Below are 19,754 nucleotides of genomic sequence, written 5' to 3' on the forward strand. Positions count from 1 at the left end.
ACATCTTTTTAGTTCGCTGCTGTTTTGTCTTTTTAATGTTCTCAATTGCTTGTTTTAAGTAGTTTTTAAAAATAATTTTAAGGTTTCTTGTAAACTGCTTAGAGATTTTTTTTCAATCAAGTGGTATATACATTTTGTTAAATAAAAAATAATAATGCTCTTCACCTTTTTGCCTCTAGCTTGTTGAAAATCTTTCAGTCATTTGTAGTTAGAGCTTTGTATGTATCTTCCCCCTGGGGTGCTGGGAGCAGATGTTGATTGGGACTCCTGGGCCAACCTGGCCACCTCTTGCCCAGAACAAAACTCCTATTCCCTCCCCTGGGTTTTCAACAAATTGAGGAGGATGGGAAGTGTTGGGGAGGGGCCTTCTCTCATCTGTGCTGAGATTTGGAGGAGAGAAGAAACAGGCAGCAAAGCTGTCTTCTCTTGTTTTCGCACTTTTTGCGGTATCTCAGAACAAATGAGAAACAATTCTGCCTCTTCACCAGACCTTCTGTGCAGTGCCTGCCAGGGGATTCAGGGGAGATTGGTAGAAATACTGGCTAGCTAATAAGTCATGCCAAAATCGGTGAAGCCCTGATGGTGACTCAAATCTTTTCAATAATAATCAGAGGCAACAGGGCCCCTCTTCCCAAACCAGTCAGGGACCCTGAAAACAGCCACAGCCCTGACAACAGTGATTGTAGCTGACTGGATCTGATGTGGGTAAGCATCTGCTAGACTGGTGTGTGAATGAGCCAGGCCTGGCTTAGGTTGCAGGTGGGCCCAGAGTAGGGGAACCACATAGAACTGTGATTAATCCACGGCCGAGAAAGCACTGTGGGTTGTAAGATAATGAATGTTGCTCAGCTGCAGAGTGAGTTCATAATGGCTACTCTTAGGCCAAGGCTGCACCATGCCCTTTAAGCCTCACGCACGCACACACGCATGCACATGCACACAATTCCTCCCTGGGCTCCTACTGGGAGAAAGGGTGGGATATAAATTTTTATTATTATTAATAATAATAATGCAATTCTGCATTGCATAATACAATTCTGCACCTAGAAGGGCAGAATTGAAATAAAAAAAAAATTGTAATGAATATGCAAATTAAGCAACATTGCTTATATTTTGCATAATTCTGCATCTGTTAATTGGGGAAGGCAAGACAGGTCATTAAAAGCCCCACTCTAACCAGCTGAAACGTTATTAAGTTAACTCTCCGACTTCTGTGATTCATCAGGTGATGCCTACACTATTTCTTATATATCTTCACAGTCATGAGGGCTAGAAACATTTTTAAGTGCCTGGGTTGAGTTTGGTTTTGAGATTATGAAATGCTCACCTTTTGTTAATAAAAGGGATGTTTCTAGATTTCATGGTTGTAAGAGTATGAATGTTAGTAAGTGTCAGAAGAGGTCTCTGGACCTTTTCCCCATAGTCTTGGAGGTGGAAGGGTTTTGCACTGCACCTGTTCTGTCACTGTCGTTTAGCTGAGTTCCCTTTTTCTTGTGCACACCTATTGCTCACTGTTTCATCTTCCACTATATGTATTTTCTTCTAGCTTATTTTTTATTATCACGGACCCTGGCAGAAATGTTGTAGTTTTGCAAATACAACTTGTTTCCAGTAAATAAAGAAGTAAGATGACAAAAAGGGGAGGGGATCCAAAAATGTGCATTCCAATATTTATGAAAGGATCCTGATACATTTTTCGCACCGTTTTTAGAGTTTCCATGCCCAGAGAAAATCTATTCCCAGGTGGAAAGCCTGAGTGTTGAAACACATCAGGATCCTTTCCTAAACACCATTCTGAATCTCGCTTTTGTTTTTATCAACATGATCATTTATTGGTCCCACCCTCCTACAGTCCTTCAGGAACTTAAGAATTCGGCAGAATTATTTCTAATTTATTAGGAATATTGGAATTAATACAAAAATATGGATATCCAACCTGTTTGACAGCTATAACATCCTACAATCAATTTGTTAGTCTTTAAGATGCTACAGGACTCTTTGTTGTATTTGTTGGAATGAACTACAGTACTACCCCCATGACAGTAAAAGGCACATGTTACAGAATCAGACTGATCTTGTGGAGTTCTACCTCTATTCCCCCTCAGATGTGGTGGTCCCTGTTTATTGTTGTTGTTAATTTTTATTGAATCTTTTCAAAATTACAAAACCAGTGGTGCAATGTGTAGACCAGTTGGTGTACACTTGAGACAGCATATAACATCTTATTACAGTACCAAAAGGAAAACAAACAAAATTATACCCATATACAAAACCATGTATGGATTATCTAAGAGAGAGAACCAGAAAACAACCTCTCGTCCTAACCCCCACTTGCATGACATAGGCAAAAAAGAGACATAGTAGAGAGATCATGCCATTAACACCACAAAACATATATAAAAAAGAGCACCATGTGTTTAAATATCAACAGTAGTAATTTATTGGGTGATGGATTTGAGAACTGGCCAAGGAAGAGGTATGTTTATGGATTATCTGGAGGGTTACGCTGGTCTGTTTCTCCCCACCTGAATAGGTTGGATTGTGCAGTTTGGCTGCCAGCACTGATTATGTCTCGATTTGCTCAGGCTTATCAGAATCATAGGGGTGAGGTACAATCAGGGTAATTATTCTGGCCTAAGAAATCTGCACCTCATTTGCTCTGATGCCATCTTTAATAATTCTGTTTCACCTCGCAGCTTAAGCCTTGGCAGTAGAGGAGAGGTGGGTAGACCAGCTGCTTCCAGAATGACAGCAGAGCAGAGTGTTTATGTTTTAAAATAGGGGTTTATTGCCAGTGACTGGGGGTTGAGATGACATAAGGGTTCAGACAGTGAGGCAAAAGAAAAATCAGCTCATTACTCTGATATACTTTTATTTTACTGGCCCTGGTAAGCATATTAGGACAGGCTGTGATTGTGCCTAATTTGTTAACAAGATTAGGAATGGATTTCACCAGTGGACCCCAAGTATACCCAGTCCCTAACAGGAGTACTCCTGTTCTAGGCTCTGGCCCGCCCAGAACAAGAGCCCTGTAGAGTTGTTTGGGCTTGCAGAGTCTGGGCAGGGGGATTTTCTGAAAGCGGGAAAGTAAAAAGACACCTTGTTTTTCTTTCCCTTCTTCCTAAACCCTTCTGCTGCTACTCTTTATAAATAGCGGTCAGCCCCAAACTTCAGCGCTTCATTGCTTTATAGGAGAAGGTTCTGGAGAAGAGTGGGAGAATGGGAAAGGAAAGGGAACATTTTCCCTTTCTGGACACTTTACCCATATAACACAAAATCTAAACTCATGGTGTACATACCTCTGACCTTACTCCCCTCCGCCAGAATATCATGGAGGCTTGAGCAGGCCCCATCTCCATTTTTGTGCCATGTGAGTGTATAAGTCTTTAAAATGTCACAATATTCTTTCTTGTGTCCTCTTTAAGAACTGAATGTCAGACATGGGAAAGCATTGCAGATTACCTTTTGGGTGTATGATGGTGAGCAGTTTTGTACCCAGAGCTAGCAGCTATTGACATACCTTGAATGACACACCCTGGAAGGTATATCTGTTAAAAAGAATCTTCAACCTAGGCACATAGGAGTTTTAAGACTATCCAGAGCACTTTCTATAGTTCAAGCCATAGAACTGATGCTCATGCCCTGCCACTCCAGGGGGGAGGGTTTTGTCCTTTTACGGATGCCTGGAGGGGTGGGTCACTTGGCTGTCTTTCAGTTATATATAGGGGGCCTTTCATTTGAACGTTTAAAGAAGATTAGATACCTTGGAGGTGAATTTCTTCCAAAGTGCTTTTTCCTGCTCGGGTTGTTACTGATAAAGTTGTTAAGCCCGTAGTGCCTCAGATGCAGCAGTTTTTGCAAGTCCAGTCAAAGTGTCCATTGCAGCACCTTCCCATATTTTATGGGATCTATTTCAGTTTATGTGCCCTGATGATGTGGACAGGACTCTTGCATCTCTTGACTGGCTGGTGAAAGCTAGTCGTGGGGGGCTAACTGGGAGGGTCCAGGGTGCGGTGAACACAGCTCTCTGCAACAAGTGATATCTGCTGCTCTTAAACAAGCAGCAGTGCATCCACTCTTGAAGAAGCACATCCTGTGTCCTGTGGTTTACAGTAACTACCAACCAATCATAAATACCCCCTTTGAGGGCAAGATGGAGGGAGTGGTGGCAGAGCAGTTGCAGAAGTTCATGGAAGATACGGGCTGTTTGAATCCATTTCAGTCTGGGTTCAGGTGTGGTTTTGGGACTGAATCAGCATTGGTCGCCCTGATGGATGCCCTGTATCAAGAGCAGGCCAGGTGGAATACATGTCTTTTCCTGCTTCTTGATCTGCTATGGTGTCCTTCTGGGCCAGCTCTGTGGAAGGGGTATCAGTGGCACTGTTTTACAGTGTTTCCATTCCTACCTGCCTAGCCGTGTCCAGAAAATAGCACTGGAGGAATTGTGTCTCAGCCCCACAGTCTTGGTGCTATAGTGTGCCACAGGGTACAAACCTGTCACTAATACTGTTTAGCATCTGTATGAAGCTATTGGAAACAGTCATGAGGAGTTTGGAGGCAAAATCTCATCAGTACATTGATGATACACAGATCTATTTCTCCATAATATCTGAGTCAAGAGGGGCTGAGCATGGTCTGGAATGTTGTCTGGATGCAGTTGTGGAATGGATGAGGGCTAATAAACTGAGCTTGAACCCTGGAAAGACAGAGCTGGTGGATGGTTTCAGTGTCCAGGAAATTGGGCATTTGCTTGTTATGGAGGGGGTTACTCTCCCTTTGAAAGAACAGGTGTGTAGTTTGGGGGTGCTTGTGGATCCATCTTTGTCACTTGAGACTCAGGTAGCCTCAGTGGCTAGGGATGCCTTTTACTACAGCTGTTCTTGGATGGGGTTAGCTTGACTGTGGTGATTCATGCAGGACGGGCATCAGCTTGCCCCAGGCCCTGGCGTGTGCACATGTGTGTGCTTGCGTGGGGCCCCTCCACCTACCTGTCTCTGCTCCTCTTCCCCCCATGCCCCCCACCTACCTGTCTCTGCTTCCCCTTGAGCTACAGGGGCCCTCCGCTCCTCTTCTGCGATCTGCGGCAACAGCTGCGGATCGCAGGGTAGGAGCTTCCCACCATTTCCCTCACCCCACCTACCTGTCTCCTGTTTTTTAACAGTGCCATTAACCAAGATGGCGGACACAGTTTCCCTAAGGGGATGAAGCCTCCACTGCCATCTTGGTTGATGGCACGCATGCGCATCTCTGCCATCAACCAAGATGGCGGCAGGGGCGGCAGCACCTTAGGGAAACCTTGGCCGCCATCTTCATTAAGGGCAATGCTAAAAGGCAGGAGACAGGTAAGTGGGGTGAGGGAATGGCGGGCAGGCGGAAGCTCCTGCCCTGCGATCCGCGGCTGTTGCTGCAGATCACGGAAGGGGAGTGGAGGGCCCCCTCAGGGCCCCTGTAGCTCCAGGGGCCCTTGGGCCAGTGCCCCACCTGGCTGTCCTTTAAAACCGGCCCTGGATTCATGCATTGGTAACCTCAAGGCTCAACTGTTGCAATATACTATATGTCACCCTTGAACATGGTCCAGAAGTTCCAGCTGGTGCAAAATGCTGTGGCTGGACTGTTGATGGGGAGAGACTCCTGCTGGCACATAACTCAGGTGCTTAAAAGCTTGCACTCGCTGCCACTATGTTACTGGGCCTGGTTCAAGGTTCTTAATTTACAAGGCCCTTAACAACTTGGGTCCAGGATATCTTAAGGACTGCCTGATCCCTTACATTCCTGCCCGATCACTGAGATCTTTGGAGGAGTTTCTGTTGGTGGTTCCCCCATGGCTCATATACATTGTTTGTAACGACTAGAAGCTGTGCTTTCAATGTAGTGGGCCAGAGCCTGTGGAGAACGCCCTCCCAACTGCAGTTAGACAGCCTCCCTCCCTCCTGGCTGAACTTCAGGTGTATGACTAAAACTTTCTTGCTCCAGAGGCATTTTAAGGTAATGTCTAGTTTTACCTTTATCTTACGATCTTATTGTTCTGTTGTATTTTATGTGTGACTTGTTTTTGCATACACTGCTTAGAAATGCAAATTATTAAGCGGTATATAAATGTTGAAAATAAAATGAATGAATTCAGACTCTGACAGAGCCTTGAACCTTAACATGTAGAAGACGCAAGGAGCACTGCACAACACCAAACTATTGCTGGCAACTCCTAAACTACAGTGCAGCCTGAAGTACTGACAGCAGTGTAAACCTGAGCAGACCTCCAACCCTGTGCACAGCTAGTAACCCATATCATAGCGTTCCTACAGCATTGAATGGTAGCTAGCAAAATAAGATCAAAGTCACCTGCCTCTGAGGAGCTGCATGGTAGTCCAACACAGCCCTTGTTGAGGCACACATCTGAGTGGTGTTATCTTCAGGGCTATCCCAGTTTCTCTTAATATCTAAATGCTTTGACAGAGTTTCTTCCTCTGAAGTGCTTTGGTTATGGTATGACTTGCAGTACCTCAGTTCATCAACTCACTTATTTAAGGAATAGCTGTGCCTAAATAACATTGAAAGGTGTAAATATCCTGTTACTGAACCCCGTGTGTCACAGGTGGGAGGCACTGGCTTTTGGGAGAGAGAAATAAATAGTATGTCAGTCATACCTAGAAATGTTACTTATTTGTTTTTATTTATTTGGAAAAATTCTGCTCCGCCTTTCTACTAAAGATGACTTTTAGTTCCATGCAAATAGCAGCTAATTTATCAATGCCCTGCTGGTCATCTTTCAGAGGAAAAAAAAAAGCGATCTAGTGATCACAGCAGGCAAGAGTGGATCCAGGACTCCTGTATGAGTGAGCGAGCGAGAGCGAGAGCATAGAATAGATGCAGTATTGAAGGCCCAGGTTGCAAGGCAGGTCCAGGAACAAGAGAACTCACTTGGATACTTTTCCTTCTGAATCACACTCTCTGTAAGATAACCTCCATTTGTAGTGAATTTCTGTTGTCCTTAAGTCAGCACCTTACCCTGCACTGAACCAATAAACCTACTTTTCACAGTTTCTTGTGAGGAAATAACTTAGGAGGGTTCTGCAGCTCATTTATTTAGAGCTATGATTTGTATGCAGAAGGTCTTAGTTCAGTCCTCAGCATCTTCAGTTCAATAGATCTCAGTCTGCTTGAGACCTTGGGGAGACACTACCAGTCAGAATAGGCAATACTGAATGAGGCAGAATAGGCAATACTGATCAGTGGTTTGACTCAGTAATAAGGGAGCTTCATATTTCACAAGGTGGGCTAATTATAGTGAGAGATAGGACTTCCTACCAACTGGCCTGTTCACTGGGGAAGTGGACTACAAAAGTGAACCTGCTATAGTTCTGGAGTAGCCAGCCAAGCTGAACAGGAAGGGGAATTGATTGTCCAAGCTTTCCATCTATGGTCTTTCAAGGCAGATCACATAGTGGTATAAGCGGCAGCCTGGTCTGGTGTCCTTCATCCATGCACACCCTGATTTAGGCCTGTCTTGTTTTCCTCTCCTTCTTTCCTCCCCTTTGTACAGTTGCCGAACCAGTAACAGAAAGAGCCTGATCCTGACAAGTACATCACCGACGCTGCCACGGCCTCACTCTCCACTCCCAGGTCATATTGGTGAGTTAAGTTGACCTGCCCCATCCTTTTTTTCACGAATTCCACCCTAGATGGGTTTTATCCACCACAACATGTGGCTCACAAATGGAAGAAAGTCCCTTGGACCCTGTCTTTCTATCCCTGCCCAAGTAGTGGCCCACTCTTCAAACAAGGCCTGTTAGACTGGCTTTGAGGAAGCACACTTTTGATTCCAGTAGTTACTGTTCATACCTAGGACTAATAAAATGCCCTTGGTTCTTACTGAGGACATGCTGATCTATGTCCTTCACTTTTGATCTGCCCCCTTTTTTAAAATGTGAGGTTGCTTCATGTTGCCTCAACTGGCCAAGACTGATTGAACATAGAGGGACATTCTGTGGCTGGTCTTGTGCTGTAACCAATGTCACAATATGGCAGGATTCCTACAGAAATCCAAAGAGAAATCCCATCTAAAGTCCATGTCCACCCAACTGTTATCCATCCTGATGGCCTTGCCATATGTTTAGCAATAAGCATTACATTGACTCCAGAACAATCATGTTGGTTTGATTCAGAATTAATTTTGGCCTTGTGGGTTCATCCATCTTTCAGCCAGCCTTTGCATCCAAGCTGTAATTTTCCATTGATTTTTTTTCATCTCTCCATGCATCCAGACCATCTGCCTATTATTCTATCCATATATTTAGCATCACCTTCTCTTTTGTCCATCTTACTGTTGCCGCTGTCTGTCCTTTTCATCTTTTCATCTTTTCCTCTGACTAGCTATGTATCTAGCTATTTGACCCTTGATCATTAATCCCCTGTCTGTCTGGTTAGCTTATTAAGACTTTTTCTCTTCGCCTGTCTGTTTGCTTATTCACTCATCCAACGCTCCATTTCTTGGCCTCCTGTCTTCTGTTTTGTGTTTAACATGCTCCTCTGTATCTCCTCCCATCCCATTGCCTTGTTGTTGGAGCCGCTATGACAGTCTTTATCGGTATGGCAGGCTCTCATCAGAATATGCTGGCTGCTTGAGATAGGGTTAAGAATTTGATTTGGTCATGGTCTGTTAGCAGTCTTATTAGGCAATGCGTTGATTTGTGTGTTCTTTTCCTGCCCTGTCCACAGGTAGCAGCCCCCTGGACAGCCCTCGGAATTTTTCCCCCAATACACCGGCCCACTTTTCCTTCGCTTCTTCCCGCAGGTAAGAGCAGTCCCTCATTTTTGGGGACTTAGGTGTACAGTGGGTTTTGTGCAATCTCCATGGCACATCTTGACTCCTTCACAAATAATGGCTGTATCCATACAGGGGTGTTATTTTGCACAGTGGGTAGCTCAGATCCAATTTTTATGTGTAAGCATTGGTGCAATGGTATCCACAGATGAAATGTTTAAATTTTCTGACCCTGATTCCTAAATCAATGTTTCCTGCCCACACTAGTGGAATGTATCCTTGTGGTGTGTACATATCTCCTCTCTCTTCAGTTATTACATACCCACTCTCTATTGCCTCTGTTACCATTTTTTCAAACTAGAGATGAGTGCAGTTTTTGTTTTTGATTTACAAACACACACAGCTTTAAACAACAACCAGAAAAACCAGGAAGTGTGGAAGAGCCAACATCACTGCCTTTTTCACAGATGGCAAAATGAAGGGATGTGAATTTGGGAGTGGGGGTGAGGATATACACACAACAAATAACTTATTACATGTCTCTTTTTGCAATGAGAGCAGATTACTGCAAAAGACCCCTCTTGGATCTGTCACTGGAAAGCTGGCTGAGGAAGTCTGCCTGCTTGCTTTCCTCACTTTCCTCCCTGGTATTCTTCCCACTTTCAGTAGAAGATGTCTTTCTAAATAACGCATAATGTAAACCAAATGCTTTGCAAATATTAAAAACCTTGGGGCAAACTGCAAAGAAGCTCAACCCCCCTCCTTCAGATATGAAATGCAGAAGATCCAGGTCAGTTTCTGGTAACTCAGCCACTCCTGCATGTTCCTGTGATTCTTACCCCACCCCTCCAAAAAAAACCCTGTCCACGCAATTCACTTAAGTATGTCCAGAGTCAGGTAACATGTGGCTTTTATATTGGATTTCCTTCACTTATTGGATTATCTGTTGATCAGGAAAATCTGAATTAATTGGTTGGAAAATGGGATGCCAGTTGGTTGAGGAGGATGTTGTGTGGATGCTGCAAACAATTAAACAAACTGAAACACAAGCAGCTTCAAATTCTCATTAAACTCCCATGTGGACTAGCCCCATGTGTTGAGGTAATCCAGGAAGGCCATAATCCCCACTATAGTATAGGGACTGGTACCAGAAGTAGCAATGAGGGAGAATCCCATCTGCTGCCCTAGCTCTGGGCATGGCATAATAAACTTTTTTTAAAAAAAGAAATAAGTAGAAGAAAACAAGGATCTGCTGAGTTTTCATAATTTTCTTTAAAAAAAAAAAAAAAAGCTCCTGCATGCTATTTATTCAGGCATTCAATCAATTTATACCCTATTTTTTCACCTACAGTCTCCCAAATTGGCTAGCATAAGAAAAAACCCAACAACTTTACCATTAAAACAATTAAACCATCAAATCAAACAATTTGCAAGCAGGAGTTATCAGTTCTTATCCCAGCAGCTTGCACCATTTCCTCAAGGTCATCGAAGCCTCGGTGGCACAGAGTGCCTTCTACCACCTTCGGTTGGTGGCCCAACTACGTCCCTATCTGGACAGAGATAACCTGGCTTCAGTTGTCCATGCTCTGGTAACCTCTAAATTAGATTACTGCAATGCACTCTACGTGGGGCTGCCTTTGAAGACGGTTTGGAAACTGCAGCTTGTGCAAAATGCAGCGGCCAGATTGGTAACAGGGACCAGACGGTCTGAACATATAAAACCAATTCTGGCCCACTTGCATTGGCTGCCTTTATGTTTCCAAGCTCGATTCAAGGTGCTGGTTTTGACCTCTTTCTAACGAACAATGGAATTCACCGGGGGGGGGGGGTCTGCCAAAGGATAAGATAACATTTATGCAGAACATTTATGTAGTAGCTTTTCTTAACTCTGCCCTTGTTTTTCTTTGTACAAAACCTCTGGAACGCATCACCAGCCATACCATCAGGTGGGGGTGTGTGAGAGTGGGGGTGTGTGAAATACTTGCTGTTTCGTTTTTCATGTTTTCCCATAGTATCCCTAGTAATGTGCTGTTTCACCTACTGCTTATTTATTTATTTATTTATGAGATTTGTTAGACGCCCATCTGGCAGAGGTTAATCTGCCACTCTGGGTGACTTACAACCAAACATAAGTACAATCCATATAGACAGTCAGAATACTAAAATCCTAAAAATTAAAAATAGAATTAATATTGCTTCCCTTTAATATATCTTCATGCTTTACCATTCTGCATTAGAACGCCTCACTTTCAGGGAAGCTGTAAATAGAGCTTATGGTCTTCCTAAACTGTTGTGATAATGGTGCAGATTGGCTCTCTATGATCGCAATAAGCACCAAAAGGCGGATTGTTGGCATGGAAAATTCTCCCTCTTCTGAGGTTTATGTCTGTTATAAAAAATGTATCTCTCCCTAACCTTTTAGGCTTGTGCTAAGTATGTGTTAATTCTTGGCAAAGCAACGACATCTATAATCTGCCTTACTTTATCTAGAACAAAGACAGAGAATGTTCCTTTTATTATTATTATTATTTATTGAACTTATATACCGCCCGACTAGCAAAAGCTCTCTGGACGGTGAACAACAAAAATGCTAAAATACACAATATAATACAATAAAAACATATAACAATAAAACAGTCTGAAGTCAATTACAACAAATGAAAATCAATAACTTAAGTTAAAATGCATTGGGAAAGAGGAAGGTTTTGACTTGGCGCCGAAAAGATAGCAGTGTCGGCGCCAAGCGTACCTCCTCGGGGAGACTGTTCCACAGTTCGGGGGCCAAACGATTTCAATGATGCATTTAACCACTGGTCACAAAGTGTCTGTTTGAAGGGGTGATAACATTAGGGTAAGATCTAACAAGAACAGGAAGACAGAAAGGATGAGACTTCACCTTCTGTTTCTTGTGAATACGTATGTTCCCTATATTACGTCTATTTACATCCTCGTTTGATGACTCTGTCTTTTGCAATGTTTACTGCTTGCCATGCCATGTTGATCTATGAATTGTTGCTGTTTCCTGAATAAAGTTGTCTTTCTGACCAAGGTTGCACTCTCGGTTGGACTGAGGGCTTCTTTGGGGCAGTTAGAACCTTTGATCAAAGTTCTATTGTGTTTGGATCATATTTTCCTTCCTCACTCGATTCAGGGTCCAATTGCAGCTCGTGTCTTACCTGGGGAAGGTGGCACAGCGAGATAGCCATTGAGATCTCACCCATCAGCCCCCAAATTATGGAATGATCTTTCTGATGAGGTGCACCTGGTGCCATCACAATTATCTTTTCGGCGCCAGGTCAAAACTTTCCTCTTCTGCCAGGCATTTTAGCATGTGTTTTAAATTGTTTTGAATTTTTAAATTGTGTTTTAAATTGTTTTTAAAAGATGTGTTTTAAATTTGTATATTTGTTTTTGATGTTTTTAGTTGCTGTAAACCGCCCAGAGAGCTTCGGCTATGGGGCGGTATGCAAGTGCAATAAATAAATAAATAAATAAATAAAATAAAGCAGGGCTTTGGTCAGTCAAAGCAAACAAAGGGTTCCCAGCATTCTGTCTGGAGTGCCACAAAGATGAAATCCAGAATTCTATCATGGTTGTTTATCTTGTGAGGTTTCACCTGCCTGAAGTGTGTGCTGTTTTCCTTATTTTTTTCTCCTTTTGTCATGGGTACCCTATTCTGGAAGGGCCCTAAATAGCCAGCATCCTCATGACTGCAATGTTATTTTCAAGTCCCAGGAACACGGGGGTAGGGAGGTGGGGTGCAGGCTGACCCAGCTGAAATACAAGTCAGGCTTGCTACTTGGTAATGGTACAGCAAGCAGCCCTAGATATTTATCTTTCCCCCTCAACAAGACTGCAGGTTCTTTCTGAACTGGCTATCTGAGGTGCAGTTCAGGCCCAGCCACTGAGGGTATGGGAGGCAGGCCTCCCCACTAGCAGTACTCATTCGATGAAGTCTCACCATCTTCCCATGTCTAGCTCCAGAGGCAGGGCCTCTTGGGCAAAGGCCCGATGCCCACTGAGTAAAAGGAATGCCACTTGGGGTAGAGATCCATTGCACTGTACATAAGGAAGGAGAATAAACCACTCGTATCTGGTTCTCATGCTTTTTTCTTGCTTCAGCCCCTGCCCAGTCTCAGCATCCCACCCCATCCCGTCTCTCTTCCGCCCATAAGCTTGGAGGAGAACTGTGGGTTCCTGGCTGTCATTCTAGTGTTTGATCTACCAGGCCACGCTGCCAGAATGTGGCATACAGGAACATTTGAGGTGGTAGAAGAATCTGCAGCTGCTGCTCCCCACTCCCCCATCTGCTCCCTGCTCTTTTTATAGTCATGCACATACCACCTCCCTCCCACTTCCACCCCACAAAAGCAAGGGAACAGACTGTGAAGTTCCATCTTGCCATCAACAAAATACTGACTAAATCCATTTGAGCTGTTTACATCTCTCTGTTTTGTGACTTTCTCCACTGGACTAAAATGTATGAATGGTTTTGTAGCAAAAGTATGATTAGACAATATGTTATGTCATGGAACTTGCAAAGTCTGTGTGTGTGTGTGTGTGTGTGTGTGTGTGTGTGTGTGTGTGTGTGTGTGTGTGTGTGTGTGTGTGTGTGTGTGTGTGTGTGTGTGTGTGTGTGTGTGTGTGTGTGTGTGTGTGTGTGTGTGTGTGTGTGTGTGTGTGTGAGAGAGAGAGAGAGAGAGAGAGAGAGAGAGAGAGAGAGAGAGAGAGAGAGAGAGAGATAAAATAAAATTAATTTTTTATATAGGATAGATTGGAACAGGCCCACTGAATACAATCTGGGGATGCCTAAATCATGGTATAAAAGTAGCCACAGTCATTGTCCTCACTTAAGTTCTTCCTTGTATTTTATAATTTTCTACATGGAGATTAATCTGCATCTCTGGATGCATGAATCATGGGCTCCTTTGGCAGGAAAAATCTAAGCTATACAAATTTCATTTATTACAATACACATACTTTTTCCTGCATGATAATTCATTTCTGTGCAGGGGCATGTATTGTCTTGAGGATCGGGGTATCTGCATTGGACAGTAGATAGTCAAAGGTGTTCCAGGTACAGGATCAAGAAGCTGTTGGCCCAAGGATCAGGGCATTGTGCAAAAAGAGTAGTAAACAGTGTCATTCAGCAGCTGGGATTGAAGCTAAGGTACCTTTCCAAGGAGGCTGGAACCAGCATGCAGGAGAGCCAGGAAGCCTAAGACTATCTGTTAGGCAGAAAAAGAGTCAGGCTTAACGTTAAAGTGTTTATAGGTAGCTTGGGCCAGGGTGAACCAATATGTAGGTGAAGACCTCCTGGAGCCTGGCAAGGAGAATATTGACACTTTTAGTGAGCTAGAGTGGCTCACATAAGAAACAAAAGCATAAGAACATAAGAAGAGCCTGCTGGATCAGGCCAGTGGCCCATCTAGTGCAGCATCCTGTTCTCACAGTGGCCAACCAGGTGCCTGGGGGAAGCCCGCAAACAGGACCCGAGTGCAAGAACACTCTCCCCTCCTGAGGCTTCTGGCAACTGGTTTTCAGAAGCATGCTGCCTCTGACTAGGGTGGCACAGCACAGCCATCATGGCTAGTAGCCATTGATAGCCCTGTCCTCCATGAATTTGTCTAATCTTGTTTTAAAGCCATCCAAGCTGGTGGCCATTACTGCATCTTGTGGGAGCAAATTCCATAGTTTAACTATGCGCTGAGTAAAGAAGTACTTCCTTTCGTCTGTCCTGAATCTTCCAACATTCAGCTTCTTTGAATGTCCACGAGTTCTAGTATTATGAGAGAGGGAGAAGAACTTTTCTCTATCCACTTTCTCAATGCCATGCATATTTTTATACACTTCTATCATGTCTCCTCTGACCTGCCTTTTCTCTAAACTAAAAAGCCCCAAATGCTGCAACCTTTCCTCGTAAGGGAGTTGCTCCATCCCCTTGATCATTCTGGTTGCCCTCTTCTGAACCTTTTCCAACTCTATAATATCCTTTTTGAGATGAGGCGACCAGAACTGTACACAGTATTCCAAATGCGGCCGCACCATAGATTTATACAACGGCATTATGATATTGGCTGTTTTATTTTCAATACCTTTCCTAATTATTGCTAGCATGGAATTTGCCTTTTTCACAGCTGCCGCACACTGGGTCGACATTTTCATCGTGCTGTCCACTACAACCCCGAGGTTTCTCTCCTGGTCGGTCACCGCCAGTTCAGACCCCATGAGCGTATATGTGAAATTAAGATTTTTTGCTCCAATATGCATAATTTTACACTTGTTTATATTGAATTGCATTTGCCATTTTTCTGCCCATTCACTCAGTTTGGAGAGGTCTTTTTGGAGCTCTTCGCAATCCCTTTTTGTTTTAACAACCCTGAACAATTTAGTGTCGTCAGCAAACTTGGCCACTTCACTGCTCACTCCTAATTCTAGGTCATTAATGAACAAGTTGAAAAGTACAGGTCCCAATACAGATCCTTGAGGGACTCCACTTTCTACAGCCCTCCATTGGGAGAACTGTCCGTTTATTCCTACTCTCTGCTTTCTGCTTCTTAACCAATTCCTTATCCACAAGAGGACCTCTCCTCTTATTCCATGACTGCTAAGCTTCCTCAGAAGCCTTTGGTGAGGTACCTTGTCAAACGCTTTTTGAAAGTCTAAGTACACTATGTCCACTGGATCACCTCTATCTATATGCTTGTTGACACTCTCAAAGAATTCTAATAGGTTACTGAGACAGGACTTTCCCTTGCAGAAGCCATGCTGGCTCTGCTTCAGCAAGGCTTGTTCTTCTATGTGCTTAGTTGATCTAGCTTTAATCATACTTTCTACCAGTTTTCCAGGGACAGAAGTTAAGCTAACTGGCCTGTAATTTCCGGGATCCCCTCTGGATCCCTTTTTGAAGATTGGCGTTACATTTGCCACTTTCCAGTCCTCAGGCACGGAGGAGGACCCGAGGGACAAGTTACATATTTTAGTTAGCAGATCAGCAATTTCACCTTTGAGTTCTTTGAGAACTCTCGGGTGGATGCCATCCGGGCCCGGTGATTTGTCAGTTTTTATATTGTCCATTAAGCTTAGAACTTCCTCTCTCGTGGTCAGTTCTGAGATTAAGCTGACACTTTTTCTTGTGCTTTCCTTATTTCTGAACTCCTGAACGGAATGAGGAAGAAGAAGCTGTGGGAAGAATTCTAATACAGGTCTCTGATTAGAATCAACCTTTGAACCAGAATTGCAGCTCTGGCTTGAGACTGAGATTCCTTAAAGGGCTTGTGCTGTTCCCTATGCCACCCAGCAGCTCCAGTCTAGCTAATCTAGTTTGACATACTATTATGATCCTGCATGACTTCTGATTCATTTTCATTATTTCCATCAGGGCTCCCACTAGCTACAAACTGTCAGGCATTCCATGGGCCTAGGTTTATTGGCAGGAGAGAAATCAAACTCTCACAAAAGAGAGAGGCTGAAAGAGAAAGTGTGCTATGCATGCCCATTTATAGTTATTAGAAAGCAAAGATATCCCTTAAAAAAGCTTCAAAGCCTTCTTCAGTATCTAATTCATTCAGGTTTTAAAGTCAGTACTTTGGTATTTGTTACTTGGGTTGTTTATCAAAGCCAAAGTTCATTTTTGGGCTGCGTAACTATTGAAAAGAGATCAAGCTAAAACAAAACACACACATGTAATTTGGGCCCCACTGCCATTCTTGAGTGTGGCATGCATAGGGGTGATGTATTTTATTTTATTTTATTTTTATAATTGTCCCCTAGAAATGTCTTACACAATTAAAACATCATGAGATGATTTAAAGCAATAATAATTGGAAGCATGAAAACTACAAAATAGTTTAGAAAAGAAACGTTAAACACCAAAGTAGTCATGAATCCAAAGAGTCTTGAAATGTCACCAAAATGAAAGGTCTGGTTAATCTTTTGAGAATTGCAAGGGAATCTGCTAAGTGCATTTGTCTGGGAACATAATCACCCCATTTTATCCTCTTAGCAACCCTGTCAGGCAGCTTAAGCTGCGGGATAGTAGCTCTCCAGAAGATACTGGCTGGGGCTGATGGGAGTTGTAGTCCAAAACGTTTGGAGGACCTCATGTTGGTTTCCCTTGTTCTAAAGCCACCTTAATCACTGTAGTGAGATTTGAACCAGGAACATTATAGGTCATGCTCCTAGCAATTAAGCTACCCCATCTTTTTACACATAGAACAAACAATTACCAAGTAGGACTTATTAAAAATGAATCGGAAAACCAAGGAAGGGCTACAGTTGGTTTTAGGATCCTTGAGGACTTGGCTGTGAAATATTTTACATACCAAGTTCTCAGTCATCTTCATTAGAGCTTAAAGCAACTTCCCTTTAGTTCCCAGGCAGTTTCCCGTTGAGACAATTTATAGAGGCGGACCTGTTCACTTTAACAAAAGAACTGCTTCCTCACAGTCAGAGCACAAGCCTCTGATTTGTCTTTCCTTGGGAAAGCTCCAAATTACACCACCACCTGACTAAATTACTTAGCCAACACTTAGAACATGATGGGTTAATTAATTATTCAAGACAAGGCTCATCAATTGTAATTGGATCCAGAAGATTGATTGCAACAGTCTAACAACACCTGTTGATGTATGTTTAGTTTTCTATGATATAGCAGCCAGTTTACACAATTGTGTGTGTGACAAGCCTTTCTTTCCTGATCCAGGCTCAAGCTGCACTCATGATGAAGCAGTTGTACTACTGGTATAGTTTTGAGCCAGCATTGTGCAATTTTTCATATAAAATATTATTCCTATGTGAGGTTTATGCAGGGTTTGGAGGCAGTTGGGATGCTTGTCCCAGTATATACCTTCACACGCGGAAATGTTGAAATGCTCCTTCCCTATGACAAATGGCTGAAACATTTGGGGCTTTTAAATATAGAATAAAAGACAAGGGGCAAGGATAGAGGCTTCTAAAATTATGAATAGTGTGGAAAGAGATATTTTTCTCTTTGAGGATAACAGAATTTAAGATTACCCAATGACATTGATTGGCAGTAAGCTCAGGACAGGCAAAATAACAGTGCGATCTTAACCTTAATCTTTTATGATGTTTTATAGTGTTTTTGTTTGCCACCCTGGGCTCCTACTGGGAGGAAGGGCAGGATATAAATTTAAATAATAATAATTTGTTTTTATTTTATTTTATTACATTTTTAGACCGCCCTATAGCAACAAGCTCTCAGGGCGGCGTACAACAGGGTAAAAACAGATTAAAATACATGTGGGTATGAGTACAATACAATAGAAAACATTTTTAAAAACAAAATTAAGACAAAAGATTAAAATTAAAATAAATGAAAATTTAACTTAAAATTTAATAACCCATAATCTGCTGCACTGGAAGGGGTTAAGATGTGGCAGAGGTCTGTTGACTCAGGGTCTGTTAGCAGGAAGCCTCCTCTGCTACGAAGGTCCCCACTGTGCCTGACAAAGCAGGTGCCACTGGTGGATGCTACCATCAGAAGTATCCCTAGCATAAACCCATGAAACAGGGTGTGTCTGGGGCAGTGGGGTAGAACAAGGCTGGCCAAGGACCTGCTGGATCCTAAGCTGATCCAGCTACTGGTGATGGGCCCAGTTTGGCCTCTCTGCTGTATCAGCCTGGAGTCAAGACAACAAAAACCATTGGTTTTGCTGCCCCCCCTCAAAAAACCTTCTGCCTTGGCCAGTGTGAACAGCAGGACTTAAGGTGCTGCAGTGACACTGTCACTCCGTTCAGCCCTGTTGCTCTCAGCAGGAAATTGAGACTGCTGTTTAAAATACTTCCCTAACTGAGCTGACGGAGGTGGTGTCGGAGGTGCTGCTGCGGTCCCCCAGATTATTGGTACTGGGGGATGTTAACATTCACGCCGAGGCTACTCTATCCGGGGCGGCTCAGGACTTCATGGCCTCCATGACAACCATGGGGCTGTCCCAATATGTTAGTGGCCCAACGCATGTGTCGGGGCATACTCTAGATCTTATTTTTGTGACTGGACATGGAGATGGTGATCTGGATGTAGGGAGTTTTACATCTCTCCCTTTGTCATGGACAGATCGCTGCTTGCTGAAGTTTAGACTTACAGCGGCCTTTCCCCTCTGCAAGAGTGGGGGACCTATTAAATTGGTCCGCCCCCAGAGACTAATGAATCCTGATGGTTTTCAGAGGGCTCTGGGGGATTTTCCGGCTGAGAAGACTGGCGCTCCTGTCGAAGCCCTGGTCCAACTGTGGAATGCGGAGATGACTCGGGCTGTTGACACAATTGCTCCTGCGCGCCCTCTCCTGTATAGAGCTCATACAGCTCCATGGTACACCCCGGAGCTGAGAGCGATGAAACAAAATAGGAGACGGCTTGAGCGGAAGTGGAGGCGAACTCCCGACGGATGTAATTATGTGCTAGTAAGTGGTTCCACTAAGCTGTACCTAGAAGCGGTGAGGGTGGCGAAAAAACAATACTTTGCTGCCACCATCAAGTCATCTCTTTCCCGCCCAGCGGAGCTTTTTCGAGTTGTCCGAGGGCTACTTCATTCTGGCTCTCAGGACATGGTAGAGTCATCGGTAGCCCGCTGTAATGAGTTTGCTGGACACTTCCAGAATAAGATCCTACGCATCCGCCGGGACTTAGACTCCCAGTTTATAGCAGTTGATCCTATTGAGGCGTCCAGAGCGCAGTCTTGTCTTGTTTTATTGGATGAGTTTCAGTTGGTTCAGCTCGAGGACGTGGACAAGGTACTTGGACAGGTACGTGCAACCACTTCGGTACTAGATCCTTGCCCCTCTTGGCTTATAAAAGCTAGCAGAGATGGAACAGTTGGCTGGGCCAGGGAAGTGATAAATGCCTCTTTACGAGAGGGAGTGGCCCCTGGTTGTCTGAAGGAGGCAGCAGTAAGACCACTCCTGAAAAAACCTTCCTTGGACCCAGAAAATTTCAACAGCTACAGACCAGTAGCGAATGTTCCATTCCTGGGCA

The 19,754-nt window shown here is 43.7% G+C and overlaps 1 protein-coding gene across 5 annotated transcripts in view; it reads left to right on the forward strand.

The window, feature by feature from the left end:
• Positions 1 to 19,754, forward strand: part of MAST1 (microtubule associated serine/threonine kinase 1) — a 136,869-nt gene that overhangs the window by 50,345 nt on the left and 66,770 nt on the right. For 4 of the 5 annotated variants that reach the window (XM_061613772.1, XM_061613773.1, XM_061613776.1 and 1 more), the window contains 2 exons: positions 7,541 to 7,629; positions 8,716 to 8,791. In XM_061613772.1, the coding sequence (XP_061469756.1) occupies positions 7,541 to 7,629; positions 8,716 to 8,791 (165 nt within the window). Of the gene's footprint in view, positions 1 to 7,540; positions 7,630 to 8,715; positions 8,792 to 17,470; positions 17,504 to 19,754 lie in introns of those variants that run through there. The other variant, XM_061613775.1, reaches the window with a different exon arrangement.

The sequence above is a fragment of the Rhineura floridana genome, chromosome 3, assembly GCF_030035675.1.
Source record: "Rhineura floridana isolate rRhiFlo1 chromosome 3, rRhiFlo1.hap2, whole genome shotgun sequence".
NCBI lineage: Eukaryota > Metazoa > Chordata > Lepidosauria > Squamata > Rhineuridae > Rhineura > Rhineura floridana.